Source organism: Ornithorhynchus anatinus, chromosome 12, assembly GCF_004115215.2.
Source record: "Ornithorhynchus anatinus isolate Pmale09 chromosome 12, mOrnAna1.pri.v4, whole genome shotgun sequence".
In the NCBI taxonomy this organism is placed as follows: Eukaryota; Metazoa; Chordata; class Mammalia; order Monotremata; family Ornithorhynchidae; genus Ornithorhynchus; species Ornithorhynchus anatinus.
Genome location: NC_041739.1, coordinates 22,196,055 through 22,213,234, shown reverse-complemented (window position 1 = coordinate 22,213,234; position 17,180 = coordinate 22,196,055). Strand labels below are relative to the sequence as shown.

General features: G+C 35.3%; 1 protein-coding gene across 4 annotated transcripts in view; it reads right to left on the bottom strand.

The window, feature by feature from the left end:
- LRBA (LPS responsive beige-like anchor protein) overlaps positions 1-17,180 on the bottom strand; it is a 552,105-nt gene that overhangs the window by 21,145 nt on the left and 513,780 nt on the right. For all 4 annotated transcript variants that reach the window (XM_029076638.1, XM_029076639.1, XM_029076640.1 and 1 more), the window contains exon 53: positions 10,544-10,711. In XM_029076638.1, coding sequence (XP_028932471.1) covers positions 10,544-10,711 — 168 coding nt within the window. The remainder of the gene's footprint in view (positions 1-10,543; positions 10,712-17,180) is intronic.

Here is a 17,180-nt window from a genome sequence, read left to right as displayed (position 1 = left end):
AAATCCTGCCACTAACACCAAGACAACAGTTTTACAGATGTGCTTTTTGCAGTTCAGCATATGGAATACCACTTCTAGTAGAGACCACTATAACCCTGCTTTGGCCTAAACAGTGCAAGCTCCCTAAAGTTACTTTCCCAGTGGGATAGTCCAAATTCCGACACTGTATTTATAAAAATCCTATTTGAAAAGGGGCACAGTGTCCAGATTCATGTAAATGTCTCCCCTTCCCTTCCTTCTTTCTAAACTTCCTCCCTTTTAGAAAATCCCTGTGGGTGGGATAACAGTTTCTGCCCTTCGTAATACTAATTATTTGTTCATGCATGTTAACATAACTGTAAAGAGCCATTGACCATATTTTGCAACGCCACATTCAGTCATGGGGCCAAAGTCCATTCATTTTAGATTACAGAAAAAATGTCAGAGAATAAAGTGGATCCTCTGGTAAACCGCTGATCCAGTTCACTGAAGAAGCATTGGTTTTTAGAAGGCTGCCTTTCAAAATGCAATGTCTGTTTACTAACTCTGGGGAGAGTGCATGAGTGTATGAGTGCACTTTATACATATTTTTCCAGAAAAACTTCCAGAAGGAGTGACTATTTTCAAATATGGGAGAATCTCCTTGGCAGTGTTTGTGTTTCCTCTTCTAACCTTGGGATTGTGAGGGGCCCATCTTGGCGGACATGTGGATTGGGGGGCTGGACCAAGAATCCACACCTGGTTTCTGACAACTTAAGAGTGACAGGATCGCAGCTCCCTCCATTTCCCCTCAGCTTACCACCCAAGGAAGCACACACGTGCAGAAGTCTTTGCAGCCCAACAGGACAAAACGGCACAAGTGTAGTGCATCGGACATGTGTGGCCTCACTCCTGTGAAGGGAGAGTTAAGCTTGGGTCAGACCTCAGCCCTATGGCCAGTGCAAACTCTAAAACCAACATTATGCCATTTTTGAAATCCAGAGACAAATTTCTTATTGGCTCTGCTGACTGAAAGGACCAAAAGCAAAGGGAGGAAATGTAATACAAGATTTGGATTTTGAAACAATGAGTGCTATTTCTAAATAATGAAATTTCGCTCACTTCGAAGTTCTACAATTCCCATATTCTTGGTCTAATGGAAATACACCTGGTCCTGAATTCATGCTTCTGGTTAACAGACTAAACATCCCTTTAATATTCATTTCAAATTAAGGACGTTTATGGCCTGCATAATTCAGTCTGGGCAGAGAGCTGTGATGATATTATTCTAGACAGTCCTGAGTATGATCATGTAGAAATTGAATCATTTTGTGTTTTGTTCTGAAATGCAAAATTCCCAACTAAACTAGATCTTTTGAGTTGAAAATTTAAAATGATTGGAAAAGGATTCACTACTAAAGAGGTATTTAAATGATCGACTACAATTTCCTAAAATAGTAAAACTTAATACTTTCCATCCTCTTAGCCAAACCACATGAAATGTGACACTTTTTCTCACACAAAAAAATTTCTGCGGACAGCACATTAAAAATTACAACTACGATTAAATCTACAAAATAATTTCAAAAGCACTGAAAATCAGAACTAAAATCTGACTATATTATCCAATGAATTTGATAAAAAGTAAAAAACTCAAATACAACAGTTCCCCATTAAATTCTTAAGGCATCCTTTTATATTGAAGGACACTTTATTTCAAGTTAATCACATTTTGATTGTTTTCAAATAGTCACATAAAATATGAACACTCAACTTGTTAGAGTGGTTTGTCATCACAGTAAATCCAGTCTAAGAATGGTTGCCCTGAGATAGAAATGAGGCCGGCTAGTAATTTTTTCCTAAACCTTCCTTTGTTAAATCTCCTAAGAGTTAAAAACTTTACAGTTTATAATCATTTTTGATTTAAAAAATTGTGTTTAAACCTTGGTTACAAAACAAAGTTCACTCCGGAAGTTAAGTAACCCTTTTTAAGCTCATCATTCCCCCACTCAACCCATCCTTTCTTACAAAAATGAATAAACTTAAAACTACTGACCCATCCAATTCAATGTTTTATTTGATGAATCTCATACTTCTCGCATATGTATACGAATATATATGAGAAGCATGAGATTCATCATATAAAATAATAAATTGAATGCATATATATTCAATCACATTTATTAAGCGCATACTGTATGCAGAGCACTGTTCTAAGCACTTGGAATGTACAGTTCGGCACCGTATATTCACACACACACACACACACACACACACACACATATATACACACACATATATATTCATAAAAGGAGTGATCCTTTTATGATTAAAATAATCCAGAATTCCTCTCAGGGAATAATTGATTTTAAAATGCATTAACTAGATCTGAAGACTTATTTCCTTCTTTTCTTCCTCCACCACCCCTGTGAACACTCAATAAATATTTTTTGACGGACTGATTTTATTAACCGTTACTAGTGGAATCCAGCTAGAAAAGCTATGAGAGCAGAAAAGGCCCAACCGAACAGCATTCAGTACATACGCATGTACACATCGCTTCTCTCATTGAACATAATTCATCTTTTAGTCAACTGATATAAAACACCAAGTGTGGAATAACTTGTACTCTTGATTGAATACTCTTTTATTATTTACTCTTTCTTTGCTCTTCCTTCCACCAAATCCTATAAAGACTTCTGAAATCTTCCCTCCACTGTCTCCCCCTCCATATCCAGTTCATCTGAACATCTAAGAATCTCAGGACCTTCTCCAACATGGACAATTGGGGTAAAAAAAATCAATCACATTTACTGAGCGCTTTCTGTGTGCAGAGCATTGTTACTAAGCACTTGGGCAAGTACAATATAACAGAGTTGATAGTCACGTTTGCTGCCCACGAGCTTACAGTCTAGAGGGGGAAAACGAAGACTATAGAGCCTGGACACTAATACTTTTTTTTTTTAAAGTCAGCACTATCAAGATGACTACATCTACCCAATATTATTGATTCACTTTTATCTTTCATAAGAAGCTACTGACAGCTTGAAATGAACAGAAAAAGAAAAGAGGGTGACTTGCATCCTCAGTGTTTATAAAACTGAAAGAAACTGCAAAGTATTTTCTTTTTATCACTTCAAATAGTTTCATTTTGTAGTTCCTCTATGCCCCCCACTAGGGGTTTCAGCATGATAGAAAATTGTCCTTTGAATAATTTATGATGAAATGAAAACCTTTTAATGGTAGTTGTTAAGCACTGCTCAGTGCTCCAGGCACTGTACTAAACCACATGGAGCTCACAGTCTTAATCCCAATTTTACAGATGAGGTAACTGAGGCAGAGAGAAGTTAAGTGACTTGCCCAAGGTCATACTGCAGTCAAGTAGCAGAAACGGGATTTTAGAAGCCAGGTCCTCTGACTCCCGGGCCATGCTCTTTCCATAAGGCCATGGTGCTTCAAAGACTTAATGAATTTTTCATTATTGCACTATTTTAGGTGACTACTCCTGAAGTTATAAACTGCCCTTCTGTTTAATATTTTGTGGCATCCCATCATTCCTACTATACATAGTTTTTTGAGATAGATGAAGTCAGCCCCAAATCTTGCCTGGTGTGATCTTATCATTGTGGGCAGGGAATGTGTCTATTTATTGTTGTATTGTACTCTCCCAGGTGCTTAGTACGGAGCTCTGCACACAGTAAGTGCTCAATAAATACGACTGAATGAATGAATGAATTAGGCTGACGACTTACCTATTCAGGTATTTCTTGTAACTACAGCCCAAATTTATTTTGTATCCAGTATATTTTTAAAAGCGCTTAAAAGTTAACACTATTTTCACTCTGTTGTTTGTATGAGCTCTTGAAGTAAACTAAAAGTCATCAATTAGACTCTTCCATCCCTCCTATGACATGCTAGACTTCTACATAATAAATAGAAAAAGTTAGTCTTTCTTTTCATTTCAGTAGAAGTTTCACAAAGAGCAGGGCTTTTGTTTTAGAATGTTTCAATGCATAAAGTTGAAGACATGTTCATAAATGTATCATTCCCAAGTCTGCAGGACATGGCAATGGCTTTTTGTTTTTTCAAAAAAAGGAAGTTGCAAATGGAGGATAAATTCAAGTTCACAGTTAAAATGAATGGAAAATGGGGTTAGGTTTTAATTTGTGTGCCTATAAAGTCCTGTTTGGCACACAACAGGGAACTGATACCTTGCTATTTCATTTCTGAGACTAATTCCAGAAATATTTTGAAATTATATTTCCTATAAGAGCATGAAAAATTGACAAAACAACCTTTTTGTTACCACGTTAAAATCTGCTTATGAAGATACTTAGACAAAGTTTCTATTCCAGGGTATAAATCATTAGTTCCTCTGTTCTCATATTTATGTGGCTATAGCCTTAGGGCTGAATGGTATAGTCATTTTTTTCTCTGCAACCAAACAAGGTAAATAAACATGATATATTGGTACATCATCCCACCACTGTGCATATGGTGCACATTAAGGTTGTATTCATTTACCATATGAATATAATTCCTTTTACCACATCTACTATTAGTTACAAGCAGTAAATATACAGAGTTGTTTTGCCTGGGACTTGAAGGCCTGTGTTACATCAGGGAGCACCAAACATCCTGCCCCTTCTGGAGAATTTCACGTATATCGTTTTACTGACACCTGAATTTGAATACTGCCAACATACCAGCATCAAAACTCTACTCTCTAAATTCATCAAAGAAAAAAAGAATGACCAAGCTTGTGCTTGATGTTAGAGCTACGGTGTGTGCTCCAAACTAGAGTTCTGGGGCACTGTCATTCTCTTAGCTCTTCTAGAGGCATAACAGGAACCGTACCTCATTCATTCATTCAATCGCATTTATTGGGCACTTATTTGTGCAGAGCACTGTACTAAACGCTTGGGAAAGTATAATACAACAATAAACAGACATATTCCCTGCCCACAATGAGCTTACAGTCTAGAGAGATGAGCTAACAGTCTAGAGAGATGAGCTAACAGTCTAGAGGGAGCTGCTTACAGTCTCATCACTGGAGTGGGGGTTTGGTGACATCCTTCCCACCAGAACATGACTAGGTGCAGATCCTTTTGCTATTACTGTAAGAAACTTAGCTGCAAATGTTAAATGATGCCATCTGAAAAATTTGTCGATTCTCAGAAACCATTTTTTGAAACTGATGGCGCCAGTTACATATCTGCTCTCTTTCCCTTCTTTTGAGGGTTATCATAAAAGCCAGTCTTAACTAGACTATTGTTGGGATGGATGAAAGAGAGCTGGGTTGTTGGTTGTTTTTCCAGTTTCGTGTCTTATACCAGATGATAACTGGATGCTTTGGCTTGTAATTGCTATTCACTTTATATGTTCAAAGCTTTTTCAACTGAATTCAGATGCCGAACTGTACATTCCAAGCGCTTAGTACAGTGCTCTGCACAGAGAAGCAGCGTGGCTCAGTGGAAAGAGCCCGGGCATGGGAGTCAGAGGTCATGGGTTCGAATCTCAGCTCTGCCGCTTGCCAGCTGTGTGGCTTTGGGCAAGTCACTTAACTTCTCTGTGCCTCAGTGACCTCATCTGGAAAATGGGGATTAAAACTGTGAGCCCCACATGGGACAACCTGATCTCCTTGTATCCCCCCCAGCGCTTAGAACAGTGCTTTGCATGTAGTAAGCGCTTAACAAATACCACCATTATTATTATAATAAGCGCTCAATAAATACTACTGGATGAATGAAAATGAAGAAAGCTCAAATTGCTATTTGTTAGTGGCTCATATGAAGAAAGCACATGGAGATTACATATATATATAAAATACATATATATACGTATACATACATACATGTATACGTGTATATATATACATATGTTTATGTATTTATATATATTATATATAACTCTACACCTGCTTTATAAAGCAGTTTGGTGATCCATCATCCAAAGTCATTTCACAATCATGGCCAGCAGATGGTGCTCTAAGATGCCTACTTATGACCAATTCTAGAATTCTGTCCAGCCATTTTTGAAAGACAAAGAATAAAGACCTATCAATAGTTTCATTGAAACACCATGAGGAGGAATATGGCATTATAAAACAGCTCTAATTCATTCACAGAAATATACATATTCATAAGTGCACGCACTTTAGATGCATCTAAAACAGCATATATTCATACAAGAGCACTCTTCACAGAGAGTTAGATTGGAAGGTATGGGCATTCCTGTCCTATTTATGCTTGTATGCCAAGATGATTCTAAATTCATTAAAAAAAATTTAGAATGCCTGAAAGTTAGAATTCATTTTTAATTATAGGGGGAATGTCTCATTAGGCTGAAACTAGTAAAATTAACAATGGTAGGATTTACGGTAACGACTCGCGTGATTGATGAGAGTATAACAAAATGAAGTTTTAGACAGAGAAAAAACAGGGCAGCTATAACGTACAGTACTTTAAAAAACAGCTCTGAGGTCTGTTCTTTCTAGCCTTATGGTTAATAAAACCTTCTTTCTAATTAATGGTGCTGAAATATTTTTAAAGAACAGAATCTTGTTATGAAAAAAAACTAAGATAGTTGTTCTTTTCCACATAGACGCCATTCTCATAAAGCAGAAATCTGACATAGATTAGTATGTCTGATTGCCAAAGGAAAAAAATAAAATAAAATGCCACCTTTCAATCAAATCAAAACCAGAATGTGCAAATGGAAAACTACTTCATGGAAATACTGCAACACAAAGCTAGGTAACAACTTCACAGTCACCAGCCATTTTTCTCTAAGTTATGCAACAGCAAAACTTAGCACAGACGAAAAAGAACTTATGTGTTCTTAAATTTTGTTTTTACTAATTTCTTCCTATCAGTTTACAACAGCAATAGATGGAGAACAATTATTTTGTAAGGTTTGCCCATTTTAAATGTGCTAAGTTAAATATGAACTTTAAAATATTATGCACTTAATTCAAAAAGGTTTTTGCAGCACTCCCTTTACCAATCATTAAAACATCAAATCTACACTTTTGAAATCTGCAGAGAAAAAAGAATAATTCAGAGTCAATTTAAGAAACAAATTCCTCCTCTCCTGCCAAATCACACCCATTAGGACACCTAAATGCTAGATGTTGCATTTACATCAAAGGACATCTCTAACAGATCTGCTTATTATTAATTCTGTCTTGGAATTACTAAGATCTAGATCTTATTCCCCAGTAGGATTCCGGAAAGGCCTTTTTTTCCCATAAGTTTGGCATTATAAGAGATCAACATCAAGGACAGAAAAACACATCTACTAGAATCAAAAGTTTAACATTACCAATTTAACCAGAATGCCTTTAGAAAAGTTGTGATCTTTTCAAATGTACAAGTGATAATATGCAATGTTAATTTGAATTATTTTGATTGGGCCGTCAAGGTTTGCTGTTTAACACTAGCTGATATTTTACCAGTAAAGAGGTTATCCATTTCAAAAAATCCACTAGTATTTTATTTGGGAAGTGCAGATGGTGGGGAAGAGAAGTGAGAAAAAGGAAAAAGGGACGATGCTAAGAAAAAAGTCTAATTCAATTACATCCTACCTTTCTATGTTGAAAAACTAGTCAGTTCCTACAAAATAAATGTTAAAAAAAAAAAAAGGCTCAAATGCAAAAAGCCCTGATTTTCTGCACATATTTATTTGTCATTCAGGAAAAGTGTGAATTCTTGTCTTAAAATTTCCATGACTATGTAAGTGCAATTTGAAATGCAGCCATATTAAATGTATACCCTATAAAGTATACACACACATACGTAATGAAGTCACATGCATAGCATCTCCGCTTAAATACACAGAAATTATTGTTAGACACTGTGCAAGCCAAACTACAAAATATCCACCTGCACCATCCCTCTGATTTTAATGGCTGTGTCACTTTGGTACCTAATGAACTACAGTCCACGTTTGAAAAACCACGACTACATGTAGCTGTTTCCAAGTACTGTTGTGCCCACAGCACAAACACTTCTGTAAAAGCTTAGACTCACAAAAAGATGATCCAGCTAAAATGTGAAAGTTCTCACTGTGAAGTCAAATAATTCACCTTGTATTTACTCTTCTTTTTCACCCTATCTCTCAAAGTTAAAAAATAATCATAAAATCATAATTGAAAGATACACTGTGTTTTGAGAAAGTAAATCCCTGTTTTCTACATGCACCTCCATTTTTACTGAACATGACTATAATTATATGTCATCTGTTACTAGTCTTGCTCTACATGTCTGTATTTCATTTTCTAGAAGGTAATTTTTAGCACTATAAGGACACGGGGATGTACAGGTGTAAGACAACTCTAAACATTATTTGCTGACAAAGACAATACTGCATAGAGTCTTATTTCTCTAACGATATCCTGATGTATGCATGCTTACAATATTCTCCCATTGTACATTACGATAACTGTTTTAATAACCATCAGCATCATCAACATCTCACGTTAGACATAAGATTTGAGAGTATAGGTCTTGTATAGCGTCAGTGACTGAACGAGGATTAGAACTCAGAGCTTTTCATTTCAAGTCCAAGAGTTTGGCCTTGTTGGTTTTGTTCGTGTCAGGTCATCCATGCAAAATTGGTTTCTGGGTGACTTACAGGGCACTATTTTTCATTTACTGCAGCTTCTCTTCTAACCCCTTCAGAAATAGCTCAGCATTCTATCTGATTATGATATGCACAATTGAACTTTCTAAAACACACTAATAATTAGGTTAGGTAAAGTTACATGGTAATCCTAAAGAGATAAAAGTGTGGCACGTGACTACGTGATAACCTTAAAATTGAGGACCCTCCCCCTTCCCACCCAGTACATCCTAGTTGGACTAGCAAGATCCACGTAGCAAGGCACAGGCTAATGATGATTTAGCTCAAAACAAAGACGCCAACATGACCAACATCTATATCCATTGTGTTCTTTTTCTTCTATGCTACAAATAGTGGCAACATAACTTGGCTCCCCTCAAAATACAAATGGCTTAACATGGAGAATATGACCCAACTAAGCCAAATCCAATGTAACATCATTCTGCTTAAGTATTTTTATACTAATAATGAAAAGGTGTAGTGTATCAACAACACAAACAAGCATACTTGCCTAATTTCACAGTTATAAATACCATTTTGGAGCATCAATACTCCATTTTGGAGAATGAAAACACAGAAAGAAAAATCAGGATTTAAAACCCCCAAAACCACCAGCGCTTGTCAGCGTTTTCTGGCTGATATTATGAAATTTTGCCAAAATAATGCTTAGGAAAAAAGAATCTAAGTTTGCACTAGTCATAAAAGTATAATAAAGAAATAGAACATACATTCAAAAAGCAAAAATAGAGCCACATTTCACAATGTCACTTTACATAGTCAGAAAAGGATAAACCTGGGAACCTTGTTAATACATTGATGTGCTTTGAGTACATTTAATTCATTTTAATTGTATTTAGACTTATAATATACGTCTACTGCTCTATATAATGGCAATATGATGGCATTATGAAGGAAGTTTTTAAAAATTCAAATAAAATTTCTCTAAAATTGTTTTAATGTACTTCAAACTAAAAATAATTCTGCACACTTAGAAAAAGCTTTCAGCATACAAAACAGAAATATTGAAGCTCCCATCTTCAAGGTAAGCTCAATGTGGTCAAATTTAACAGACATAATTTTAAACTGTGAAAATTATTTTATAATTTAGGGATTATTGTTAAAGTAAAAATAATCAGGAAATTCTTTCATTGAACTAAATGAACGGCAACTTGCTATAAATTAAGAAATTGTAAATATTTAAGAGCAGTTAAAACGCTCAGCCTTGTGAAATTAAAATCTAAAATTATTCCTGCCTTAACTCTTCGATGTTGTCATAATCGTTTTAATTAAATTCTCATTTTCAGGTGGTCCTTTTAATTGTTTTTTTCCTACTACTTAATGTGTTTTTTTAAAGCCATTTCTTTTCTCCAGCTGTGGGAGATTGGTTTTAATGGAAGCAGCTTCCTCTTTTGCCTTCTGTGAGTTACAGTTTTAAATGGTTGCACATTTTTTGTTTTATGGCTCCAGTGTAGTTTTAGAAAGTATTTCAAGGCTGTTGGTTAACAATTTCATATTTTTCCCCATGTACAGCTTATGCCTAGTGTTAAATATTTCCTTCTGGTTGGTTTCATTTTTACTTTGTAAATAAATTCATAGCATAAAATATCAAAAATAACCTTAGAGTTATCATTTGCATATTAGCTTCTTCAATTATGTATTTGATAAACATTATTTTTAGTTGTAAGAATTATTCTTACATTATTCTTAGTAGATAAACATTATTCTTAGTTGGGTAAGGGGAAGAAAGAAATGAAAGTTTGATTTGGGAATTTGTTTGGGGAGAATGGTTACAAAGTATTAATAAAAGGGCCACCTAGACTTTTGTTACCTTAAAACTAAGAAATTAAACTAGTCCTTGTTAATTTAAATTTTATCATCACATAAAGCATGATGTGACTTTTATAGGAAAACTTTATTACATGCCATTTGTCAATAGTTGTCTTGTAAAACAAGTTGTACTTACTTCCTGGGTTATCTCCGATTCCATTGGTTTTCCCATTCCAATACCAGAGCAGAAGTGTTGCATCACGTGAGCCTGAGAGTATGTAACAATTCCCCCCGATATATGATTCAGATCGGGCAAGGCAAGTGACGACATCCCAGTGTCCAAACACAACTTGCATCAGTTTTCCTACAATTACAATGGAAAAAATTTATAAAATGTATATTTCTGAAAAGGAAATAATATACTGAAATAGTCCCTTTGCATTTTAGTTAATTTAGATATATTCCCAAATTTTGTATACCAGTGAACCAGAGTGACACTGAGCGAGAGAGTGAAGGAATCTACTGTGCTTTCTGCTTGGACATGTCAATTTTTTTTTCTTTTACAATTAGGTTGATTGAAATTCATTTTGAAAAGACTCTAAGAAAGACTTCAGGCAGCCTGTGTATTGAAAAAAGCCCACAGTAGAACTACTGACTGGGTTGAAGTGTTTCTGAACATAGGAGGAACTGTTCAAATTAATATTATTTTTTGGTTGGGGGAGATGCTAAATTACCATCTTTTGAAACCCTAAACCTAAGAAACTATCAAACTTGAAGAAATTTCAAAGGAAACCAAACATAATGCTACGCCTCCATCCCAGATCTACTCATGCTCATTTCTCATTAGCTAACCTCCATCCTATCATTCTTGGGTTGCCCCCAAAATGAATCAATTGATGTTCCATGTAGTGTCCCATACACTAACATCCCATAAGCTTTCAGCTGAAAAAGGTTTTCAGAATGACTCCCTGAAAAATTAGAATCAAAGAATGAGGGAGCTGAATGGAACCTTAATAAATCCTCCAGCTCAGTCTTCTGTCTCTAGTATGTATGACTAACTCATCCAGGATTGATGGTTATCTAATCTTATTTAAAGTTCTAAAAAATGGTGCTCCCACTGCATTCTTTGTTAGTTGTTACTGCTGTTACTTTAGAACTCAAATTCTTATACGATTTCACATGTCCAATGGACAGCTCTGCATTTTCTCTTGACCTTTTTTTTAATGGCATTTGTTGAGCGCTTACTATGGGCAGAGTACTGTTCTAAGCGTTTGGCAGAGTACAAACAATAGAATTGGAAGACATGTTCCCTGCCCACAATGAGACTACAGTTTAGAGGGGGAGAAAGACATTAATATAGTAAATGACTTATTTCTTGTTTCATCATAACTGGACTTGGAGAACCCCGGATCAGCACCTCTCTCCATATTTAGAGTCAGGGATTAAGACACCACAGAGCCTTTTCTTCTTCAAGGCTAAACAACCTAGCACCTTTTTTACCCTTTACCTTTACTCTTTACCCCAAAATGAGAACCCTCTTCGAGGCTGCAGTCATTTTTTAAAATACAGTGACTAAAACATGACCCAATCTCCTTATAGGGTCTGATCAGAGCCAAAGGTATAAAGGACACAAGAAGAACCTGCCTCCCTCTCCCTCCCCACTCCCCACGCATGAAAAAAATGTAGCACATAAAATTTTGGTCTTTCAATCTCAATAAACACTTCAAAGTATGTGCTTAATCAATCTTATATGATCTCTAGGCAAATGTTCTAGGTGCTATGATATTTCATAAGTGGAAATCTTTAATGTCTTTAAAATTTGTATTCTACTTGTCCCCTGGATATGCCATATAAGTGCAATTTTAGAAATCAAACAATGAAAGAGATTATTTTTAACGTAGGAAGTTGGTGCTTCTGTAAATCAGATAGTGTAAACATAAGTAGCTAGTTATGCTCATTGCAGCATAGTTCTAATATACTTAAAAATATTGTTCATCCCAGTGGACAACTAAAGAAGTTTTCTCCTCTAATTAACAAGACAGATTCCATAAGAGACATGTGCTTTTAAGGGTACAACCTCACATTTAAATCATTAAATAATGGTGACAATTAGTTTAAGAATGAGAACCGTTCCTTAGGCTTTCCGCACTGACACCTTTTTAACAAAGACTGGACTGCCAATTTCCTATTTCACAACCTGAATTAGGTGAGAAATTCTAGAAGGCTCCACTTCTTTCTTCCTTTGGTTTCCTCAAGTAGACAGAGGATGGTGAAGTAGAAAAGAAGGGAGTGTATTAAGAAGTATGGTGGCTTGGGCTTGGTCTAAATAACAATTCCTTCTCCAACTCACCATCACCTGGTCTACACAATAATAATAATAAATAATAATAATAATTTTAGTATTTGTTAAGCGCTTAAGGATAGTATGCATGTGAAATGATTCGGCTATGACCACAGCTAGTGGAAGCGGTAAAGAAAAGGAAAGGAGCTGCAAAAATGCTCATGTCCTTGAAAACCTGGGTTCTAGTTCAGATTCTGCCACTTGCTTGCTGTGACCTTGGGCAAATCACATCTTCTCTGTCCTTAAATTTCTCATCTGTAAAATGGAGATTTAAAAAATACCTGCTTTCCCTCTCCCTTAAATTATGAGCCTCATGTGGGACAGGGATTGTGTCCAACCTGATTAATCTGCACCTACTCTGGCGCTTAAAACAGTGCTTGACACATAGTAAGCACTTAAACACCATAAAAATAATAGTAAAATAATAATACTAGTAAGCACTTTACCAATACCACAATTATTATCACACACTTCAAACTCTAATTATCCAGATTTTTCCAGGACAATCATGCCTACCAACAGTTTAGGACACTCTAGTTCAGAATATATATATAAATACCACTGGAACCCTAAGTACCTTATAAGTAAAGAATCACTGGAAAAGAAACAGAAACTCTAAGTACTGTATAAGTAAAGAGTCACTGGAGTGCAAATGAGAATACAAGGCGGCATTGAATATTGTTCTCTACTGCAAGACTTATGGCGGAGGCTACAGAATATGGAGTCGTAGACTCACATAAGCTGATCTGGCTTCCACATCTCAGCAGAGGAATGATGACTTTCCATTCCTTTCTTAATGATCTCCAGTGAACGAGACATCACAAATGCCTCAGTAGCCTATTCCATACAGCTTTTAGCCACTAAATTAAGCCTATAAATGATTACACCTGATATGTAATACTATTCAGTTGTCATATTTTGTGGCTCATTTTTTCTTTACCATAATGCCATAAATATAACTACATAAAAACAGAAATAAAACCATACAATAGTGAATTTATCCAGGATGTCTGGTTTGGCAGATTTGAATTTGTTCCATTTCTCTCATGGATTTAAGCAACGTGGCCTTCTACAGGTACTGGCCCTTTCCAAATATGGAAATTAGGCTCTCCTTTTGTTGCACCCAACAGCCAATTTTCAAGAAAAATCAGCGGTTGTATATTAAGCAACCATTATACGTGATATCAGAAGACGTTCATAGAGCATGTACACCAAAGTAACAGTCTTTTTTCCTATAGGGGCAAAAAAAAGCGATTGGTAAAGTGGCATGCCTTAAATTTGAGATGGACTAGATGAATACTTCTGCCACTGCTATGAGGTTTTCCCGGCAAACTAAGGAATATTAATGTAGCATTAAACTATTAAAATATACCACACATAAACTTGTGCTCTAAAGTATCTTCCTTAATATAACCAGAACCAAGCAATACAAGTGCTTAAATGGGGAAGTACAATGAATAAGTGCTTTTAAACTGTCAAAGAGCTGTTCACACAACCATACACTTGCAAAGAGTCAAAAAATATTTGCGTTTCAGTATTGAAACAAAATATTATTTTAAGTATTTTTACATAATATTTTATTAAGGTCTAGTTTTAACTGGAGTTCATGAAGACAAGCCTCTAATGCAATTTTATTCTTTTAAGGCAGCTTTAATTTTGATAATGCTATTTTAGACAGTTATAATTCCCCAAATGCTTTCTTCTATACTTTTTCTAGCTAAGGTAGCCCGACCCACTTCGGTTTTTGTTACAGGGTTGAGGGTCATTCATTTTAAATAAATCTGGGCATTTAAATGCCTACTGCTTCTTTTGCTAAATTATTTTCTGATAATCTCATAAGAGTTCCTCAATCTCTCTTTGGTTTCCTTTAATACTAGTCTACCTCTCCACACACTAATATCAAATACTACCACATGCACTAGGATATCCCTTTTTTGACAGAACAAATTTTCTAGTTAATGCTTTATTTGACAGCTGTGCTACAAATAAAAAAAAATCAGGCTTAGGTCCCTGCACTACTGAATCTAAAAGGCTGTCTGAAAATAATTCCCACTGCTAGGGAAAGGGTTTATTGTGCTTCTGCTGTACTAGCTGTGCCCAGAAAACATGATTTACGTTAAAAGAATTTCCTGTTACAAAAAAAACCCCTGAAATCTAATAAGAGAAAGGCTCTTTTTTAGCTTAAGTGCTAAAATATAATTGAATTCAACACTTGTGATAGCTTTGCCATTACACATTACTGATCACATGACCTTTTTTTCCCCTTTTTGGTTTGCCACAGTTGGGGAAAATATTCAACTACAAAATTCTTATTTTTTTTAATCAAAAAAGAGAACACAACCTTGGAGATATTACTTAAAATGAAATTAGCACCACAATTTGTTTGTATATAGGATATTAACAAATCATACAGAGGAAGAAAGAGGGGTTTTTTCCCAGACTTTATAGCAAAAGTTAATATTGTGTTTAAAATCATTCTATGGGCAAGATCAGTTCTGTCAAAATAAAGTTAAATATAGTCAGTCTTTATGCATGAATTCCAAAATTAGTATGTAGTACAGTGCTGGCTTTTTTCCCCCCAAAACAGGGAGAGAAGAATGGGGAGCCAATATATAATATATTATATTATATATAACTTATCAATATATTATTATTAATATAATATATATACACACAAGGGAAATGGATTGAATTTCAACACGAGAAAACATACTGACAAGGAAGGCTACACCTATAGCGCATTATGCTAGATTTACTTTTTAAATATTAACACATAATAATTTCATTTTTTTCTAAAGCAAACAAACCATAAACATCCCAATGAATAATCAAAAACCCAAAGTTTATGAAGTGACAGATTTGCTAAGAGAAAAATCTGGCAAATGGACAGTTTGCAAAATTAAAAAATGGACATTTATTTTTATTGAACAAATGTTTACATTTCTTCATCTCTAAACAACCCCTAGTTGTTTACTCTCCACTTACAATTAATTTTCTACCCAACTATTAAATCCCAGACTGGGAAACATATAGACTAGAATTGTGTTTAACACTCAAAACACTTTATATATTTCAAAGTGATATAATTTAAAATTGCCTTTCCTCCATAATGCTTGTCTAAAGAAAAAATGTTACAGCTAAAATGTAAAGAAAGTAATTGGAAAAACCAAGGTCAAGCAACTTGGCCAAGAATGCTTGGGGAATGAAAAGAAGGTTAAAATGTGAACTCAAGGTTCCTGGATCTACGAAATTATATTAAGAGATTGTTTTACAATAAGTGATCAACGCAGAATACATTTCAAGGGGAAGTGATGATGTAAGAGCTTGAATCCCATTGTTTCATTAACCTTGAGACTATTAGAGCTAATTCAGTAGAAAACAAAACTGTGGGTTTTGTTCAAGTCTGTGTTTTGGGAATAAATGCTAAATAAATTCAATTTCAAGCTTTGTTGTTTTTGTTATTACTTTAGCATACCGCCCATTTCAAATTTCCATTGAATGAGGCAACTTCTAATAGCCAGATTTGATCTTTAGAAATATGGAAATCATTTCATCCATACAGTTTATATTAAATAGCTTAATGATTAAGGTATCGCCTCTTCAATGCAATATTTTAATCAGTCGTTCTTACCCGGAGAAAATTCAGATTTTACATCACTAAGGGTTCTTAATTGTTGGTCTTTCACATATAAACAAAGATGTTGGAATATGAATGTATAAAGGTAAAACCGCTAAAAAAAAATCATTTTGCTAATACGCAAAAAATCCAATAGATGGGCTCCCTTGTGGTAATTCAGAGTTGAGTTTTAAGTGTAAACCTCGGCTGCATGAAAATGAATATATGGTCCTAGTACTCTTATGATATCTTAACAAGAGCACCTGTCAAGCATAAAAGCAGGAGTCAGCTGCTTTTCTTCCCGATGGTGTAGTTTTCAGCAGGATTCTATGCAGAATTGGGTGTAGGAAAGAATTCTCCCAAGAGAATCATTTAATGAGTCCCAATAGGGGGCAAAAAAACTCCTTATATTTAAAGTAATCCAAAAGTGTGAGAAACGACATGCTTGCTTATAAACGGGGAGCGTGTGTGTGCATGCGCACACATATACACACAGAAGAGAGTACATTTACACAAGCCGTTACTGCTTACAAATTTACCACAGCGACCCTAATCTCATAAACTCAAGTGAGTGTTCACGTTGTTCCTTTCTTAAAAAATGTTCTTAGTGGCAAAATATAATAACAGTAATAATAATACTAATAATGCTATTTATTAAGTGCTTAAAATGTGTCAAGCACTGTACTAAGCACTGGGGTAGCTATAAGATGATCAGGTCGGACACACCCTGTACCAAGTGGGGCTCACAGCCTAAGTAGGAGGAGAAACAAAAACTGAAGCCCCATTTTACAGATGAGGAAACTAATGCCCAGATAAGTGAAGTGATTTGCTGAAGTTCGCACAGCAAGCAGAACCAGGATTACAACCCAGTTCTCT